The sequence below is a fragment of the Amblyomma maculatum genome, chromosome 9, assembly GCF_055883805.1.
Source record: "Amblyomma maculatum isolate TAMU_Amacu chromosome 9, ASM5588380v1, whole genome shotgun sequence".
Classification (NCBI taxonomy): Eukaryota; Metazoa; Arthropoda; class Arachnida; order Ixodida; family Ixodidae; genus Amblyomma; species Amblyomma maculatum.
The window spans coordinates 36618699-36639443 of record NC_139352.1 but is presented as its reverse complement, the minus strand read 5'-3'; the positions used below and the strand labels follow the sequence as shown (position 1 = coordinate 36639443).

Here is a 20745-nt window from a genome sequence, read left to right as displayed (position 1 = left end):
AGCGGAAAGTCGCCGACATCAAGCATGCTCCCAAGCTATCCACCTTTTTCCAGGCAAGTTACCATCCATGTTTTTGTACTTAAAATGTTGACATTGATTTCATGAAATATCACGTATACACGAGCATCGTTTTGCAGAAACCTAAATAATTTGCCATTCCCTACTGAAAAAAATTGTATGACGCAATAACCTCACATTTTCTCACACAATCTCACTCAATTCACATAATAAGTCACATACAAGTCGAATATATTTGCATAAGGTCTCACAGTTTCTTGTACATTATCATAAATTATGTAGATATTTTATGATGTGTACCGTATGAGAGTCTATGCGATTACATGAGATTTTACGAAGTTATTGCCCCGTAGAAATTATCGTTTTTCAGTAGGGTTATTTTGTGACAATAAGTACCCCACCTTTAAAATAAGCAAAGTTGACAGAGGCAATGTAACAAGGCAACACGTTTAGTTGACATAGGTCTGGGCGCAGTCATTCTTTGTTTCCACAGACATAGCCACATAATTGCATAATTTCCATGAAAACGTTATCCATTTTTTGAGACGCGCCCGTCGCACTGATGAAGTAGTTAGTGTGCTTGACCGCTTTGCCCAAGGATGTGGGACCGTACAGGTTCGAAATTGCCGCTCTGGACTACGAAGTGATGAGCACGGTGTGTGATGAGCGCAGGGAAGACGTTGGGCATGCAGGGCCGCTCGATATGGTCATGTCATTTCTTTTCCCTTTGTGGCTTCTACGCATTCGTTGTTCATCCTGGGATCAAGTTCCAGCAGTCGCGAGTAGTTCTATGCTGCGGTGTTTTGCAGAACCTGGCTTCATACTTGAGCAATGTTCAAGGTTCGAAGCTTTTCTTGGGCCTCAGGCTTATGGACAGCGGCAACGACCTGGCCACCAAGCAAAACATGGGAAAGGACGTCCTTCGGGCCGTCAAGGAGATGAAGTAAGTGACTGCCCTTCTGAAAAACCAAAACTTCTACGGGGCAATAACCTCATAAAATCTCATTTAATCGCATAGTCTCATACGGTGCACATCATTATCATAAAATATCGTACATAATTTATGATAATGTACAGGAAACTATGAGAACCCATGCAATTATATGCGACTTGTACGTGAATTCTTATGTGAATTGAATGAGATTGTGTGAGAAAATGTGAGGTTATTGCCCCTTACAGTTTTTTCAGTAGGGTGCTAGCAATTGGCTGCTCTTTTCATTTCAACTCTTAACCGTGGCCGCAATTGAATACAGCTGAAAACCGGGCATGAGAGTTTCAGTTCAACCGTGGTCTTTGGGATTAGCATGCGTCAATCCATAGTAGAATTTTAGTCACGCTGCTTTTGGGTATATGCCCGATTTCACTCCTACAAAAACAAGGGTGACAGACACTGCACCTTTTCATTACTGTGAACTTTATTATTATTATTATTATTATTATTATTATTATTATTATTATTATTATTATTATTATTATTATTATTATTATTATTATTATTATTATTATTATTATTATTATTATTATTATTATTGAAAATTTACCGTGCGTTTTAGTCCAACGGGCTTCGAAACACAAGCCCCATCCCATGTCTGCGCACATTTGTGAGAGTTATTGACCCAAAAGAGCTTGCTTCTGAGTTGTGCAGTGATCTCGTGTGCTATTTGTGGAAGGCGTAATATTTAGAGTGGCGGGTGCGAGAGTTCCTCTCACCTTAAATACACTTGTAACTCCCGAATTTACATAGCAATTTATAGTGTGTGATGCAGTATGTGACTATTTTGATTTCAAACTTTGATTAATGCGGTACGTGTGATTGCAGTGCACTCGCTATATCATAATGGCGGTCAGTTTTGGTTGGAGCGACTCAGAATCAAACTTATCGTGCATGAGTCATATTGCGTGCAGCAACGATTCAGTTCGCTTGGACTATGTCGCACAGGCAGTATATTCTTTTAAATGTGCGATCAAAAAGTAATCAGTTGAGTGCCTCCACCACACACATTAGCATGCAACACTCTTGAAAGTGGGTGCTAAAATATGTGTGTACAATATGTCAACTATTGTGAAAACAACGAATAGTAATGCAATTTTTGCCGCTTGAACTTCACACAATTGTTATTCCAAGGCCGAATCATTACTAGAGCTTGTCCAGAGCACGACAAACCATGAAAAAATTCTGCCCTCTATTAAAAAATCTGGATAAAACTAGATAAAATGCTTTATTGTCTTCGTCCAGTGCCCTCTTCGAATAAGAGGGCGATAATATCAGAGCCTCCATGTGTCAGCCCTATAGGTCAGTACGGTAGGATGCAACTGTTATACACTTTTCTCTTGAGTGATCGGGTAAGCTGCTTGTCGTAACGTTTGAGTACTTTTTAAATGCGCTTCATCCCCAATCGTATTTCCTAGTTATTTCCCTTTTGTGGTCCAGATCTGCTGTCCTACTTGTCCTAAGAACACATATTCGTCTACCACTTCTAACGCGTCGCTACCTATTTTAAACTGCGGTTCCTTTCCCAGGCTGTTCAGCATTACTTAGTCTTCTGCATATTAATCTTTCAGTTCAGTTCAGTCGTTCAGTCGTGCCCAACTCTTCGTGACCCTATGGACCATGTCACGCCACGCTTTCCGGTCTTTCACTGTCTTCCTAACATCACATAACTTCATCTGCAGTGCCTCGAGGATGCCATCTAACCATCGCGTTCGCTGCCTACCCCTTCTCCGGCGACCCTCAACCTTTCCCAACATCAAATCTTTCTCCAGCGACTCCTCTCTTCTCATCAGATGACCAAAGTAGCTGAGCTTTAACTTTAGAATTTGACCCTCCAATGAGCAGTCAGGGTTTATGGTCGATAATATCGATCCTGTTTTGATCTTCTGGCAGTCCAAGGAACTCTCAAGATTTTGAGTCTTCGCCAGCACCACAATTCAAACGCGTCAATTCTTCGGCGGTCAGCCTTTTTCACAGTCCAACTCTCGCATCCATACATCACAACTGGAAAGACCATAGCACGAGTTATACGGATCTTGGTTGGCAGACTAATGTCTCTGCTCTTTACTAGGCGGTCAAGGCTAACCATTGCTCTCTTTCCCAGAAGCAGGCGTCTCCTGATTTCATGACTGCAGTCTCCTTCCGAGGTAATTTTGGAGCCAAAGAAGAGAAAATCTGTCACAGCTTCCACTTCTTGTCCATTAATGCTCCAGTACTTGATAGGGCAAGACGCCATGATCTTTGTCTTTTTAATGTTCAGTTAATCTTTAGGCCTACCTTTATGCTTCTCCTGTTTAGATCATTTATCATTTGTTTCAGTTGGTCCCCTGAGTTACTTAACAAGGCAATGTCATAAGCGAATCGCAGATAATTGAGATATTCTCTATCGATCCTGATGCCTAACTGCTGTCATTCCATGCCTTTAAATATACTCTCTAAACAAGCTGTGAATAGTACTGGGGAGGTTGTGTCTCCTTGTCTAACACATTTCTTAATAGGAATTTTATCACTTTCATTATGCAGAACTATGGTTGCTTTGCAGCCACTATAGATATCTTCCAGTGCTTTCATATATAGCTCACCTACACCTACACCTACGCCTACATGGCCGCTGAGGTTTCGACCGAATCAAATGCTTTCTCGTAGTCAATGAATGCTATGTACAGGTGCTGGGTATATTCCGATCACTTTTCTATTACCTGGTTTGTAGTGTAGATGTTATCGATGGTAGAGTACCGTTTCCGAAATCCTGCTTTATCTTTTGGCTGAGTCTAAGGTTGTCCTGATCCTAATAGCGATTACCTTGGTTAAGACCTTGTACATAACTGATAGTAAGCTGATTCGTCTGTAATATTTCAAGTCTTTAGCGTCGCCTTTCTTATGAATTGGGATAATGTTAGCGTTCTTCCGTGATTCTGGTACTTTCGATGTCTTCAGGCATTTTGCATACAGGGTGACCAGTTTTTCGAGCACGATATCCCCTCCGTCGTTCAACAAATCTGTAGTTACCTGATCCTCACCAGCTGCTTTCAGAGAAGTTACTGAAGGTGGTTCTACTTAGGTTGAGGACAACGCAGAGGGCCATGGAATGGAAAATGGTAGGTGTAACGTTGAGATAGGAAGCGTTCAGAGTGCGTCAGGGAAATAACTCGTTACTGATATTCTAGTCGAAATTAAGAACAAGAAATGGGCATGGACCGGGCATGTAGTTCAAATAGAGGATAATCGATGGTTCTATGAGTAACCAATTGGATTTCGAGGGAAGGCAAGCGTAGCAGGGGCAGAAAAACTTTGGTAGGTCGGTAAGATTAAGAAATTCCCAGGGCTCAAGTGAATGCAGCTTGCACAGGACCGGGTTAATTGGATGAAAATGGGAGAGGCCTTCGCCCTGCAGTGGGCATAGTCTGGCGGATGATGATGATGAACATTAGTGAAGAAGCCCGCCATGCATGCTTTCCGGAGAGGAATACAGAACAGGAGATGTTGAAAAACAACTGCTACAACTCGTACCATTTTCTCTTCGTCACACTCAGTCCGGCAAAAGAGATAGCCACTCCTTTTGAGAGGATGACTGTTGTAAACCTTGTGGTGTAGAACAGAAAATAGTCATGCGCACTCAGGAGCTTGAAAGAAATTCTTTTAAGAGGATGGCTGACACTGTCAATTGCTCAAAATTAACCTGATATTTGATCTGAGAATATTTAGATTGGCTTCAAAAATCCTCCAAGAACAAAAAAGTCATCCAGTTGCATCAATGACATTATAAAGCACCATAGAACGTCGATGGAAGAAGAAGAGGAATCGTCAGACGATCGGTAGAGGAAGAATACGAACGAGGGTCAGAAAGACGTTTGTTGTCTCGATCCTGCTTCCATCGATCCCTCTGTGAATAAACCCCCCTGTGCCTACTAAGCACGTAACAGTTGTGGTGAGAGGTGCTTGGGGTATCGACCACGGAGCGTTCCATCTATCGAAGGAGCCGTAGACTCGCTGGCTTGCCAGCAGTTCCATTGGACATGACTGAAGACGACAATACTGAGCAACTGGGACCATCTATTTTGAAGTGGCCACACTACCGAGAGCCGCGGACATTTTTTGGAAAACCTGAGGAGGACGTTGACGAGTGGCCGAAACCCTACGAAAGGGTGAGCAAATAGAATCGCTGGAACGCGGCTACTAAACTGGCTAATGTGGTGTTCTTCCTTGCTGCCACTGCCTTCCACTGGTTCGACAATCACGGGGATTCACTAACTACATTGGCTACCTTTACAAGCGAGATAAAAAATTCTGGGGATGAAACTGCAAAGAAGAAGCATGCGGAACAGTCATTGCTTCACCGGAGAAATTTGCACATCATACATTGAGGCTATTTTAAAGCTATATGCAAGCTAGTGAATCCCAGTATGCTTGAAGAAGTCGGCCATCTTCTAGAAGGAATAGCGGAAGATGTTTATAATGTCCTGATTAGCAAAGAGAGCCTAAAACACCATCGCCGACCTGTTATAAAACACAGCAGAACATTTGAAGCTCTCAGGCTGCCTCTAATCATCCCTAAATTTGGAAGACTGGCCAATGTAACCTCTGTAGCCAATGTTAAAGCATGTTCTCCACTTCCAATGGCTGACATGATACGGGAAATTGTGCGTGAGGAGTTTTCCAGGTCCAGGGACATCATCTGCGTGAAGAATATTTGCGGCGCAGTAGTTTACCGCAGGCAGATGTCGCCGCCCTTTCCACTCCGTGGGTACAACCTAGAGGCGCTTCGGATATGCACGACCGTAGCAACTCTGCCCAAAATTATGTTCACCAGCCGACGGGAAGGAGGCTCGCCTACCCTGGAGGCGTGGTTCGACAGCTGAGAGAACCTGGATACAACCAACGTCGCGATTTTGTTAGTCAGGACTCTTATGCTGATCGCTGGTACCCTCACCCTGTGTGTTACAGGTGTGGCATTGCAGGGCACATCGCTAGATATTGCCGCTGCCGTTTCCCTGCCCAAGACTGCCGACCCCCGGCGAACATTCACGGACGACTGCACACCGAGCAGCAGCGATCCCCGACTATGTCCGCTTGGGACCCATACCCTTTGACACATTTGCGGCGTTCATCACCAGCATCTGATCGCAGTGTGACGCCGCCACCCCAGCGCCAGCGGCGGTCACCTTCCCAGCGACGTCGTTCTCCGCCTCCAGGAAACTAGGAGGTGCGACCGATGGTGGTGAGGCCGCCGGCGAGTCGATGACGTCCATACCTCTACCCGTGTTTATGCTAAAGAGCAAATTGGAAGTGTTTATTGATGGTGTGAGAACAGTAGCTCTTGTGGACACTGGAGCTACAGTATCTGTTATCAGTTTGAGTTTTAAGAACTGTTTAGGTAGGAAAGTAACGGTTAGTGGTGACCGTGCAGTGTTATTCTGTAGTAACGGTGGTGAACCTTTGGCAAACCTTTGGTGAGTTTGGAGCATTTGCGGTGGAAGAAGACGCAATTGTACCAGCTTTATCAGCAGCATTCATGCGGGTTTTCTCCATTCGCAATCAACGTAAATCGTTTGGTGAACCTTTGATGAGTTTGGAGCATTTACGGTGGAAGAAGACGCAATTGTACCAGCTTTATCAGCAGCATTCGTGCGGGTTTTCTCTATTCGCAATCAACGTGAATTGTTTGGTGAACTTTTGGTGAGTTTGGAGCATTTGCGGTGGAAGAAGACGCAATTGTACCAGCTTTATCAGCAGCATTCGTGCGGGTTTTCTCTATTCGCAATCAACGTAAATCGTTTGGTGAACCTTTGGTGAGTTTGGAGCATTTGCGGTGGAAGAAGACGCAATTGTACCAGCTTTATCAGCAGCATTCATGCGGGTTTTCTCTATTCGCAATCAACGTGAATCGTTTGGTGAACCTTTGGTGAGTTTGGAGCATTTGCGGTGGAAGAAGACGCAATTGTACCAGCTTTATCAGCAGCATTCGTGCGGGTTTTCTATATTCGCAATCAACGTGAATCGTTTGACGCTGTAGTAGAACCAACACTCAGCTTCTCTAAGAAGAGTATCTTCGTGCCTCGTTACGTCGTTCCCGTAACTAGAGGCCGCACTGAGCATGGACAGTCAACTACTCTAAAGAGCCAGCTGTGTTGCCTCGAGGCCTAAAACTCGCCCGTTTCGAGGAAGGCGTCTCAGGTTTCGTTGCTCCGTTAAACAGCTCTGTCACAAAGCAGCACGTGCAACCATTTGTGAAGACTGAATTCAGGCAATGATAAATAAGTCTCTTTCAACATCCGAGCGTCGCATTCTAAAGGAACTACTTCTGAAACACGTGACAGTGTTCGACTTTGCCATGGATGACTCAACACCGCTGCCTACCGGTCGTATTCGTCACACGATCAACACCGGGTCCGCACCTATGATACGCCAGAAGCCCTACCGAGTCTCAAACGCTGAACGCAATGAAAGCGATGATCAAGTTCAAGCGATACTAAAGCGCGTAATTGTTTGGAAATCTTCTAGTCCTTTGGCAGCTCCAGTTATCCTTGTAAGAAAGACGGCACATGGAAGTTTTGTGTTGACTACCATCGCCTAATTACAGTAACGAAGAACGATGTCTACCCATTTCCACGTATAGATGACGTAATAGACAGTCTGCACTCAGCTTCATAATTTTTTTCGATTGACTTGAGATCAGGCTATTGGCAAATTCCCATGCACACTGCAGATAAAGAGAAAAGAGCATTCTTAACACCAGATGGTCTCTATGAATTCAATGTTATGCCTTTTGGATTATGTAACGCGCCTGCCATATAGTGCTCTTGAATATTCCTGCCACATTCTAGCGATTCATGGATACGATCCTGCGTGGACTAAAGTGGCAAACTTTTGTGTGTTATATGGACGTAGTATTTTTTGTCAAAACATTTCGTGAGCACAACAGTCTTCTGGGTATCGTGCTTGATTGCATGGAACGAGTTGGACTTATACTGAAGTCGAAGAAGTGTCATTTTGGGGATCGTGAAACACTTGTTCTTGGTCACTTAGTTGACAAAGAAGGTGTTCGACCAGATCCCAAGACAACTGAGGCTGTCAAAAGTTTTAGGTGCCCCAATCAGTTGGTCAGACGCCGCTGCCGACGACGGCACAAAGCTGGCGCTTCTAGGCATGCGGCGAGTCACCCGGTCAGGCGGTGACCCCGCTGCAGAGACCGCATGCGCCAACTTGGCGGCGGTGTAACTTTGCGCGGAGTTGTTGTGGCTGTAGGAAGAAGGAAAAGAAAATGCACGGGCCTGCTACTGGCTCTGTAGCAGAGCCACCTCTGCTGCCCCATGCGGACAGAAGAGAAAATAGGGAAGGAAAAAGAAGAGGGAGAGAAAGACGCGCTCTGTAACAACAGCCGTCGTCCACCACCGAAGCAGTTGCGGTTGCAATGACGGCCTACAACAGATACAAATCGGTGGCTGGCTAGCCCCCGCCGCAAGCGGCATGGACCTACCTATCCCACCCTCCTCCTGTTTGATATCACTCAGTGCACACGAAAGGTCGAAACTATCCTGGATTCCTCGACTATGGCACTTGTCCTCTTTCGCTCTTACCTTGCTTCTTTTCCTGCGCCTTTCCTTTCCTGTAAACCATTATCGGTTGTCATTGATCAGCTGCGGAAGCAAACACAGTCACGGGTATCACTGAAGTCATTTCTTACTTTCGAAAGAAAAATAGTGATACGCATCAATGTGGTTTTGTGGCTATGGCGGTGCGATGAAACATGCCTGCTACCACGTAATTCCCGCATCGATTTGCTAGTGAACTTTGTTCGGGCACTTCGAAGAGCCTGCTCCGCATACAGCCTTCATGCGTGCTGCGTTCGCCGAGGCAAAACTTGAGCGAATGCTTGGTTGTCTCGTTCGTGCCCAGGATTACCCTGCTCATACTGGTGACCCACAACGCGGAGGAGATCGCCGAGAAGTGCACTTCCCTGCCAGTCAGTTCGTGGTCGGCCAGTGCCTACAAGGATGAGACAAAACCCGCTCTGGTAAGCTGGAAGCACACTATATGTAGTGAATGCCGACACTGCTCTATCAAGTACGTTGTTGTTGTTGTGGCTGTAGGAAGAAGGAAAAGAAAATACACGGGCCTGCTACTGGCTCTGTAGCTGAGCCACCTCCGCTGCCTCGTGCAGATAGAACAGAAAATAGAGAAGAAAGAAAAGGAAGAGGGAGAGAGAGACGCGCGCCGCAACAACAGCCGTCGTCCACCACCGAAGCGGTGGCGGGTGCAATGACGTCCTACAAAAGGTAGAAATTCGGTGACAGGCTAAAGTGCCCCGCCGGGGTGGTGCAGTGGTAAGACGCCCGACTACTGTCCGGAGTTCGAACCCGACCGCAGCGGCTGCGTTTCGATGGAGGCGAAACGAAGTGGCGTCCGTGTGCTGTGCGATGTCAGCGCACGTTTAAGATCCCCAGGTGGTCGAAATTACTCCGTAGCCCTCCACTACGGCTCCTCCTTCTCTCTTTCGACTCTCACTCCCACCTTCCTCCCTTCCCTTACGGCGCGGTTGAGGTGTCCACAGAGCAAGTATGACAGATACTGCGTCTTTTCCTTCCTGTGAACCAATTATTATTATTATCATTATTACTATCAGGCCTAGTTAAGCCTACAAGTCTGTAATATTACATGTCATTAACATATTGCTGTCTTAACGCACACCGAATTTCAGATTCTTGAGCTTATCTTGGATAGGTTTTGGTAGACCTAATAAGCCTAGCAAAGACTATGTGCCCTGAAATCATTTCGAGGTTTGCGTGTAAAACTAGCGCTTAGCTACGGCGAAACCATTCCCCTGTTTTAACAACAGCTTTGCAAAAAAACTTCTACTGCCAGAGCAGGACAACGCTAAAAGAAAACCTGTAGAAATGCTCATAAGTTGTTGTTTAGGCTCTGGTTTCCGCTCTCAAACAAAAACACCACATTTTTCATCTTAGCTGATTTATTTCTCTATTTATTGGTATATAATACAGCCCCTCCTCCCCTCCTCCCCACCTGCGCAGACACTATAGAAGTGGGGATATAGGGTGCATGATAATCAGTTGTGTGTATATATATATATATATATATATATATAGATGGGCGCGAAGATAACGTGAGCTCGTGACACATTCGGGTAAAGTACAACACTGGCCTATTACTTTCCTCTGTGTAAACAACATTAACAGTCCTTGGGTAACGCGAGGTAATTAACATCGCACGTATTTGACTATAAATACGTCTTTTAATACATAGCGTTTGGTTTTCGTATGCGTTAAACTTGAAAAAGTGTGAGTTTTTATTGTGCTCTTCCAAGGTAGCCATGCGCGTGTGAACGCTTTACGCAGGAAAATATATTTAAGTTCCTGGAGTTCAGCCTCAAGGACGAGAAGCAGGTCGAAGTGGCGCTGTCTTCCACGCTGGCCCTTATGAGATACGAAATGAATTCGAGTGTGAAATTTCCCCTGGTGTTTGGCGAGGCGTGCAAAAAGCACATGGCGCAACCTTTTTTCGCGTACTGCCTCGAGAAGCTGCCCAACGAGAAGGAGCATAGCGACAGCCAGACCGCGGTGGCCTTCAATACCTCCGTGCTGTACACCTACGAGACGGCGGCAACGGTGGAGAAAAAGGCGAGTGAAGTTGTAACACACTTGTCCCACGCGTCACCACGTCTTGTCTCATGGCCTCGCTGTGGATACAGGCGAAGGGGGAGAGCGTAATTCCAAGCAGCCTTTAACGCTGATTAGAGAGGAAGTCAGGCAACTCGACTATCTGAGAGGAAAATTATGAAGCTTTAAAGGAACACTGAAAGAAAAATCTAAAGGAACTATGTAGATTGATTCGGGCGCTCTACTGACCTTATGATGCGTTTCACTGACGCCAAACGTATCTACACCAGGGGAAGGCAATACATGAAATACTAGTATCGACTCCAGTCATCCTTTCATCAAGAAAAATCTGGTATCCCCACTTTGTGATGCCGGTCATGGTAGCTATAGACCGCACCGCGGTCGCCTTTGAATTGGTGCGATCAAGATGAATACGTGGAAGGGATAACTATATATTCCATAGGTATGCAGCTTGAGTGTTGACACTTGTTTATCTTCTCAGCGGAAGTAATTTTTATTGTTACCTAATTTACGCTGAAATAAAACATAGTTATTTCGACGTTCGCAGCTTTTTGTCTAAGCATCCCCTAGCGAAAAAACCGTATGAGTCACAATAACCTCAATACAGATTTCTCATACTAAACTCATACAAATCTCATACAACCTCATATATTTCTCATACGTTGAATGATATCTGTATGAGATGGTATGAGATCTGTACGAGTTTAGTATGAGTTTAGTTTGAGAAATTTTTACGAGGTTATTGTGACTCGTATGGTTTTTCCACTAGGGCCTCGCTAAAATATCAGCTCGTTGTTGACACTCTATGCCGACATCAACAACGTGTTAGTCTGGTGCTAGTATGACATCATATATTGCAAATATATTGATCACGTGACTAGTTTGACCAGATTCCTTCATTGTTCATTCAGGTCCTTAAGTAGATATCACTATCTAGTTTGACGAAGACATATGGTTACCGTTAATAGTGACCTAAATTTTCGCTAAGGCATCCTATCAGTCTTACATATCTTATACCCTCATTATTATGACTATCATGACTCTAACTAGTAATCTGTACACATAGTGTTATTTATCATCTGCTATTTCCTCGTTATCGCCTTTCTTGCAGCTATCTCCCGTAGCTGCATCGTCACACATGCTGTCCGGGTCATCCATGAGCCGTGAAATAGTTACGTATTAAAATTGACAGAAATAGTTACGTATTAAAATTGACAAGCACATTCTATAAAGCGCGTAGCCACGCCCACTATGAGAACCGGCAACCTTACTCCCCACTCTCCCCACCTTTTCCTAATTGCCGGTGTCCCTTTTCTGATGGTAAACTATACAAATTAAACCTAACCATATTAGAGATTATAAGTAGTGGACCAAGAACTGTACCGTTGCAGACAGCGGTTCTTAGATTAGTTAAGGGAGAGATAATCCTTATCAGTCACGTGTTGATGCCAGTTACTAAGAAGCATTCAAACCAAGCTAAGGCTTGAAAATTCAGGTTTACGGGTGAAATGTTGAGAAATATCATAACGTGAAAAAGTTTTCAATGTTGCAGAGAAATCTAGAAAAATATAATCGATAATTTACTTTTTTCTAGCACGGAGTGCAAATAATGTGTAAATCTGAGCAGGTGAGCTTCCAATGGAAATCAGCGCAGAACCTGCATTGAGAGGGCGCGAAATATTTGTTAGATTAGACGAAAGTAACAGTTTGGGAAAAGGGACACACACAAGGAATTATTCTTGTCTGCCATTGAGTAGAAAAGATTTTTTCATGGTTTAATTAATGCAACCAGCTCTACCTAACGTTTAAAAGACAGCGTACAATGACTTAGTGGCTGCAAAAACATACAGAAAAAGAGGAATACATAATCATTTGTTTACAAAATTTTAAATTAGTACTGTAAAAATTTGAAATTAGTACTCATGGTGATAGTAATACATTCAAACACTCATGTTTTCAGAATACCGACAAAATCGTCTAACGCTCGAAATGGGATAGATATTAAGTATGGTACACTGCATGATATAATTTCATCTGTTGGACAAGAAATAATTGAAGAAATTTATAAATATACGCGGCTAGTCAATAGGCATATTAGGCACCATCATTCATTTCAACGGAGGAGCACCCACGTACAACGGGCGAAGAAACGACATCCATCAAGGCGCTTACTATCTACTGAGGTGCATTTAGAAACATCTCTCTTTATGCTGTCGATATTGTGCACGTCACTCGGTCGTCTCGCAACACCTGGCCATGGACAATTAATGAAAGTGTCCATGAGCGCTAATTCTTTTTCATGCAAATTCACAGTAGTGCCAATAACGCATGATTGTCCAGCTTTTCTTATCTGGAAGGCGCCTGCTAGAGTGAGACCCAATTTATCTCGGTGCCTGAATAGAACCATTGTCCTGTCAAAGGGTGTGCAACCTCGTCAGACATTGCAGTGCTCCGCGAAGTTATCATTAGGTCTCATTATTATTCGAACAATCTCATTGATCCTGTTAACATTTACAGCGCTTCAGAGCACCTTTGGTTTAGTTGGATGTTTGGCATTGAACGTCCCAAAGCCACCGCAAGGGGCATCTGTTAAATCAGATGTTTGCGTGTACTGTGCGACACCAAAGACCCCGAGCATACGCGCTCAGCCGTGCGTGGCATCGCCGTGTATGGGAAAAAGGGGATTCTGGGTGTTCAGCAGACGCCGAGTGTTCGGACCTTTAAGGACTCTCGGCGAAGGCAATACACCACTTTGGGCCATGCTTCCCCCAGGCGGAACCTCCGTGCTGACCCACCCGGGAAAAATCGGCAGTCCTTTTTCCTATCCGCCCCTCCATTTTCCCTTTCCCATCTTCTTTCCTACAACACTCCTGTCGTCTACTCTCTTGCTTTTCCTTACTTCCTGGTGGCGGGGGTTCCCCTTTGTGGAGTGACTACCCTTTGGTTCCCATATTGGGCTATAGTTATGGTTTACAGCTGGCGGGAGCAGGACCTGTTTGTTCGCAAGTTCCTGTCCCGTCCTCAGGTGGGTGGCTGGCACCATGGCCGAACAGCATTATTTTTATGGATTCCTTCTCAAAGCCGAATGATTGCTTTAAAAAAGCAGACCGAAGCGGCATCTGACTTCTACAAAAAAAAAGGTCACCAAATTGAACATAATTCATAATGAAAAATCAGAAAAACCAGCCCTTACAATATCTTCATCTTTGTTCCTAAGAGTCAACCGAACCTTAGGATCGGGTATAAAGTATCCAAACTTGAGAGTGGGGACTTCCTGCAGAAAGATCGGGATAATGTCCAATACTCTAAACTTTCAAAGACTGAGAATTTTGGGGGCATCCCCATTAATGTCCGCACACAGATTCCTAAATTTTGTCCGTGTAGTGTTATCCGAAAACGACGTTTTGAACCTCAGAAAAGAACAAATGCTTGAGGGACTACAAGATCAAAATGTGACGAATGTGCACAGAATTAAGATGAGAAAACACAACAAGGAAACAGCTATCAAACACATTGCCCTGACTTTTGCAACCTCCAAACTTCCTGAGTCGATTGATGTAGGGTAGACCAAAGTAAATGTTCGACATTACATCCCCAACCAAGATGCTGCTTTAACTGCCTATCTTCGGTCATGGCTTACAAAGTTTCCGTGGCCGCAACCATGTGCTAGATGTGCGCCAAAGGATGATGTATCCGATGACTGTGCTGCTGCGCCGTACTGCACAAACTGAGAGGGAAATGACCCACGTAGTCTAAGTAGTGCCAGTCATGGAAAAAGAAAATGAAATTATACCCCTGAAAGCAACAGAAAATATCAGCTCACAAGAAGCATGTCGAAGTCATCATCATCAGCATGACTATACCCACTGCAGGGCGAAGGCCTCTCCAATATTTCTCCAATAACCCATGCACGTCAAAGTATCAAAGACAAAAATCCGTGTTCACAGCCAAAGCAAACTATTCCAAGGTGGCATGGGGGCGACGCGCCACGCTTGGATCTGGTTCCTGCCCAAGTAGGACCACCTCCGCCTCAAGCAGGGGCAGCAAACGTTCCCCAGGAACGGTTCTTTCTGGAAGTACCTGTGTGAATCATATGTTCGGTGAACATTTTTACTACAAGGCCATCTCTAAAAAACTCTCTATGATATAATTTTTCACAGCAGAATCAATTGAAATGCACTGCGGCCGCAAAGTTCTCCCCGGATTTTCAGATCACCAGGCAGCGTTACCAAAGGTTTCTCGATCTCTCATTACATAATTATTCTGATAAAATTTTTGTTCCAAATGTTTCGCGAGCACACGATGCATCACAATTATATAACTTGCATTTCGAGTTTCATTCCTTTTCTTAAATCACACTGAATATAACTTTGCTCTGTGGGAATAAACCACGGAATGGGACCTTTATTCCTTGAATTGCAAAAACAAAAAGGCTCAAATGCAGGGATTTTTTAAAGACTTTACAACTCAAAGGCAACATAACCCTACTGAAAAAGCAAAAGTTATACGGGGCAATAACCTCACACAATCTCATCAAATCGCATAAACTCTCATACGGTGCACATCATTATCATAAAATATCTCCCATAATTTATGATACTATGCAAGAACCTATGAGGTCCTATGCAATTATATGCGACTTGTACGTGATTTCTTATGTGAGATGTATGAGAGTGTGTGAGAAAATGTGAGGTTATTGCCTCATACAATTTTTACAGTAGGGTAGCGCTTAAAAATAACAAAGTGTTTACCTGTCATACTCTAAGAAATTCTGAGCTTTCAATTCAGCTAAAGGCAGAAGTAGGTGCTGACAAGCAGCAAATGATGGTTAGAAGCTTTTCAATTTCATTTCATCGTCCCGAAATAATTCTGGAGTTTAATTATTCCTCTTTTAACATTCGGAATCTGTTTATCAAATGCATAGGTCGGCGGAATAGCTCGTGAGTCGTCACTTGGGCTCACGCACGCTTATATTCAGATCCTGATCTCAGCCATGAGTTAGTAAAGACTCGCATTTGGATTACGATCTCAATCGTGTATGAGTCTGTACCCAAGTAGCGATCATGATCTGCCTTGTGAGTCCGCAATCATGTGGTGAGTTCGAACTCACGTTCAGATCACGATCCGAGTTGTGAGTCCTGGTTCGGTCTCAAATCAAGATTTGTGTTTTCGTGAGGACGATATGCGCATTTTCCCTCATTTACTGACAGCAGATGCGAGGAAAGATTATTGCGGTCACAAAGGATGCCTTCGTGTGTGTTGGCTATGCTACGTCTCTCGGTGACCGGAAGATAGAAATCGGTAGAACGTCTTCCTGCATGCGCTGCCTTGCGTATTTTATGCATTTTGCGCAGGGTGACTGTTGGCACTCCTACACAACTTGAGGTGCATAGCGGTCTTGTCAAGCTTTTCGTACGTTTCGTTTATACATGCTGACAGCCTATAGTATTAAACATTGACTATGTTAACTAAACATCACACGTGGTGCTTCACTAACATTAAAAAATTAAAAATGATGAACCAAATCAAGGAAGCAAAACGAAGCTGTCCGCATAAAGTTATGGTGAAATGCTCTACGCGTTCTGCAGATCACGCTATAACATAGTGATTGATGGGGTTCGCACCAGTTAGAAAACTCCGCTTCGAGGCCAGCTTTTGTGAGCATTTTTGGGGTGTCTATGAATCGTGGCGTCATCTAGAAGCTGTCAATGGAAGCTGTTCGCGATTGTCGCGTTGTCTATTGGAAATTACTTTTTTCTTCTTTACCATCTTAATTTACGCTGCCGCTGTTCTCTCAGTTTTGCTACTGCAAGTTATGAACTAATTTTATTTTATAGGTGGTTGCGCATTTATCAACAATCTGAAAGTTTGCAACTTACACGCAGTATTTTTTATGGCCAGGGACGCCGCCAATATTCGTTTACACCCGAATATTGACCAATAAATACCGCCGTTTTGTGATACATGGGCCCTATGGTAACTTTCGCAACTGGTAGTATTAAACAGCTCTGGCTCATGCGTGAGCGTGCAGACGGAAATTACCCGGCTGTATTTCCTCCTCCTTGATTAACTTCACTTGCTAAATGTAGCCTGCATACAAAAGGAAGTCCTATATATCACCCAGTACTCAAAATCTATGAATGAGCGATTTGATTTATATTGCTTTGTAGAAGTCCTATAGGCCGCTTGTGGGCATCAGTGCTGCATAGATTACACAGATATTTTTGTGCATATAATGCTGTTGGCGTGTTGTAAGCGACGCCATCTAGGTTCAGGGTGCGGGAAGTGACAAATACTGCCGCAATGGGTACAAAAAATCAGTTGTGATTTAGCTCTGGTTAAGCCTAGTTGAATTTCGATAGCAACGGCGGAAGCTTCTTTTGCTTGCTACATTATTCCCCTATCACGCCCTATCAGTGTAAGGTGCAAAATTATTGGGGACACTTAAGCTCATTCTTTAAGATTATGACGCGAGAGCGTACGTAAGCTACCAGCCCACATATAAATGAAAAGGGTTCAATGCTACTGAACCAAATGTGGAGCGAATCATTAGCTGCGGGTGACAGAGCGTTCTTCGCCTTGTTCATCTTGTTCTTCGTCGTCTTCTTCATTGTCTTCGCAGCTGTTCAAGATCAAACGTGGCCCTTCCCGGGACCACGCAACGGGCCGAAACCTGGCGTAGTATTGCTATCACAACAAAACCCCAATAACTAACTATCAGATGCTACTTTGCTTCAGAATGACAGCCGTCGTAGCTTCAATGTCTACTTGACATAGTCTTTAATTTAAATTAATTATTCAGCAGCATCCCAACATAAATAAACATGTTATTTCCTCCGTTTCTATCCTGCCTTGAGCGTACCAAAAGTAAAAACTAGTTTAGTGTGGATATGTTCCTGAACTACATATTTGCTCTGGAAACGGAAATGTTTTGCAGTCAATGCGCTTTATTCACATTGATGCGGGTACATACTTTATATTTGTAAAGATGTGTGAAGATGAAGAAAGTTCTGAATGCTGTGTTCAGTCGCATCCCTGTGTGTGCTTGACCTACTCGTACACAGGCAGTTCCTGGGCGCTGCTTCTCGACACCCAATAGCTGTATTAGGGCGTAATTCTAATTATTTATGTGAACCTATACGTGAATAGATTTCAATTGAATGCAATACTTTAATAGGCTTCTGTGCAATCCAAACGAGTAAAATGGTGCATTGCGCTTTCGCTGCAACGCTTCCATCCTAACTTCAGGAAGTTTATTTGCGTCTGGAGATTTCTCCTGGAAGAAATGCGAGGACACTCTGGGAAAAGTATTGTAACGCCACTCTACTGAAAAAGCAAAAGTTCTACGGGGCAATAACCTCATAAAATCTCATTTAATTGCATAGAGTCTCATAAGGCGCACATCATTACCATAAAATATCGCACATAATTTATGATAATGTACAAGAAACTATGAGAACTTATGCAATTATATGCGACTTGTACGTGATTTATGTGAATTTAGTGACATTGTGCGAGAAAATGTGAGGTTATTGCCCGTTACAGATTTTTCAGTGCACTATATGATGAAACGCTGCCATTCATGTTACCCACGAGCTTCAATAAGTAGTAATGATAGGTGTACGAATTCTACCTTGCCTACCTTGCGACGCAAAAGGATTGCAGCCCATTCAAAAAGGTTCACCATTACAGTAAAAAGAAACCCATGCTGTTTTAATTCCTGAGCTTTTAAAGAGTAAAATTAGCATTTGCGTGCTTTTTTATGTTGAAGGTTTATAACACGTGCGAACAGACATACAAAACAAACTATAACGCTGTTCACTGAAAAGCCGTGGTCACCATACTCGACACTGGCATTTCTTTGTTTCCTTTCTAGCTGCGCATATATCCTCCCACTGAAAAAATTGTATGAGGCAATAACCTCACATTTTCTCACACAATCTCACTCAATTCACATATGAAATCACATACAAGTCGCATATAATTGCATAAGATCTCATAGTTTATTGTAAATTATCATAAATTATGTACGATATTTTATGATTATGATGTGCAGCGTATGAGAGTCTATGCGTTTAGATGAGATTTTATGAGGTTATTGCCCCGTAGAACTCTTGATTTTTCAGTAGCTCTTGTTGAGACTAAAGCTTTTAAATCGGCACTTAATTTGCCTGAATTTGCTTTTGTGAATGTCATGTAAATAATCTTTGGTATTTTCCTTACTTGGCCACTTTGCCCGGGGCAGTTTCATCGTGACAGGTGCATTTTTTGTACGGCTTTATACTTAAAGAATGATCTTACGGAGTGGGAAATTTCTTGCTCAAAATATTGCTCGCATTTTGGAAACCCCGTCAAACTAATTTCTGTTTTTGATGGAACGAATTTTCTTTTTGTACCGTTGTTTTCTAACGTCCAGCAGATTGTCCACTGTAACCCGGCTGGAGTGGTACACATATATTTAATTATTTGAAGCACACATGGTAGAAATCGGAACTCGCAAAAGCCGAAATCCCGATCGGTCCAGCAGAATGGAAAGTTGGTCTAGTTGAAAGCTGTTCATGATGGATAAGAGGGCGCAGACGGAACGTGGACACAGAGAAGAATACAACAATACAAGTCATACCGTTTCTAATCTCGCTGCTCAATAAGATATTTACTATCTGTGCGCCTGTTTCGTTAAGTGGAAGCTCATCTTAAGGAATATTCTACCAGTTCCCGAGGGATGTCGTGAAGGCCGCTTGCAAAACAAAACTAAAACATATTAGAGTGGACTGTCAATAACATGTTTGCGAAGGGTGTTCATGTCCCTGCTTCTATTTTTTCGTTGCAGATTCGCCGCTTCGTGATCTCCCTGGACGACAAGGTGTTCAGGCGCGTGGGCTGGGCATTCTTCGACTTGGCCTACGAAGTCTATAACCGAAGCATCTGCAAAGTTGCGAATGCCATCCCTAATAACTTCCCGCGACTGGTGGCCGCACAAGCGATTCTGCAAGAAAATAGAAACCGGAAGTTTATACGTTGAAAATAGCCGACGTTCAACCGTCGTTCAAGGATGAAATCAATTGCTGATGTCGCTGCATGCATGACTGAAATGTATTTCAGTAAATGAACAACGTTGTTGATGAAGCACGTTTCTTTTTTAGGGGTGGTGGGGGAGGCAGAATTTTGGCTGGACGATACTGTGGCCGACAATGGGTTGTACCCTAGTCGCTTTCATGTTTACCGGAAAGATAGCACAGAGCGCGGCGGCGGTTACTGTACGCGATCGTTTGCTATAATGAGTTGTGAACGACACGTTAAAAAAGTACATGATTGACCCCAGTGTGTCGCCAGAGTCGTTTCTCACTTAAAGCAATAGTTCAACATTTTTTATCAGCGCATTTTGCCGCCGCCCTGCTTCAAAACCAGGATTCATGCATGGTCTACGACACATTGTATGTACTTTTTACAGACTGCATGATTTCAGTCTGCGAGGCATAACATGGTTTAATGAAACATTCATTTCAAATCCTAATACTGGTGAAAGGCTTTGTTGCATAACGTAGCTATCTCAACCTATATACTCGTGATCCAATATTCATTACCTTTGATTTTGCCACACGGCCAATGTGCTGTCTGATGTATGTGTTATTTATCTCAATAGCAGTGCAACTGCTAAACTATTCGTACCTAAAACGCGAGAGAAAAACCCCCAGTCTAGAAAGGTAACGTTTTTACACAGTACACCGTACAGCTTATAGGGACGCGTGTCTGTTCGTCACACGGCGCGGGATTGTCGCGATACGCACCACAAAGGGTGAAAGCGCACGCTCGTGTCTTGACGACATACTTTAGCATTGAGCGTGAGGTTGAAACGCGCTGCGTCAGAAAGGGCGTGCAAATTGCTCCCGAAAGAACTAAGTCCCAGGTACGGGGAGAAGCGTGCGTTGCTCCCGAAAGTCCCAGGTACGGGGAGAAACCCCGCTTGGCTCAAACAGCAAGCCAGGTACACGCACTGCGTCCACAAACGGTACGTCGGCGGCTAAAGGGCCCCTGAACTGAGCGAAGCGAAGTGCTTTACTTTTCTTCGTGCTGAGCTGCGCTGCAAATAAAGCTGCGTAT

General features: G+C 43.8%; 1 protein-coding gene across 1 annotated transcript; it reads left to right on the top strand.

The window, feature by feature from the left end:
• The first annotated feature begins 912 nt into the window (after positions 1-912).
• Positions 913-19735, top strand: LOC146178855 (uncharacterized). The gene is made up of 4 exons (XM_084579809.1): positions 913-961; positions 8906-9023; positions 10363-10644; positions 19475-19735. Exons 1-4 carry the CDS (start codon positions 924-926, stop codon positions 19664-19666), a joined length of 630 nt encoding a protein of 209 aa, XP_084435935.1. The 5' UTR covers positions 913-923; the 3' UTR covers positions 19667-19735.
• The last annotated feature ends 1010 nt before the right edge of the window (positions 19736-20745 follow it).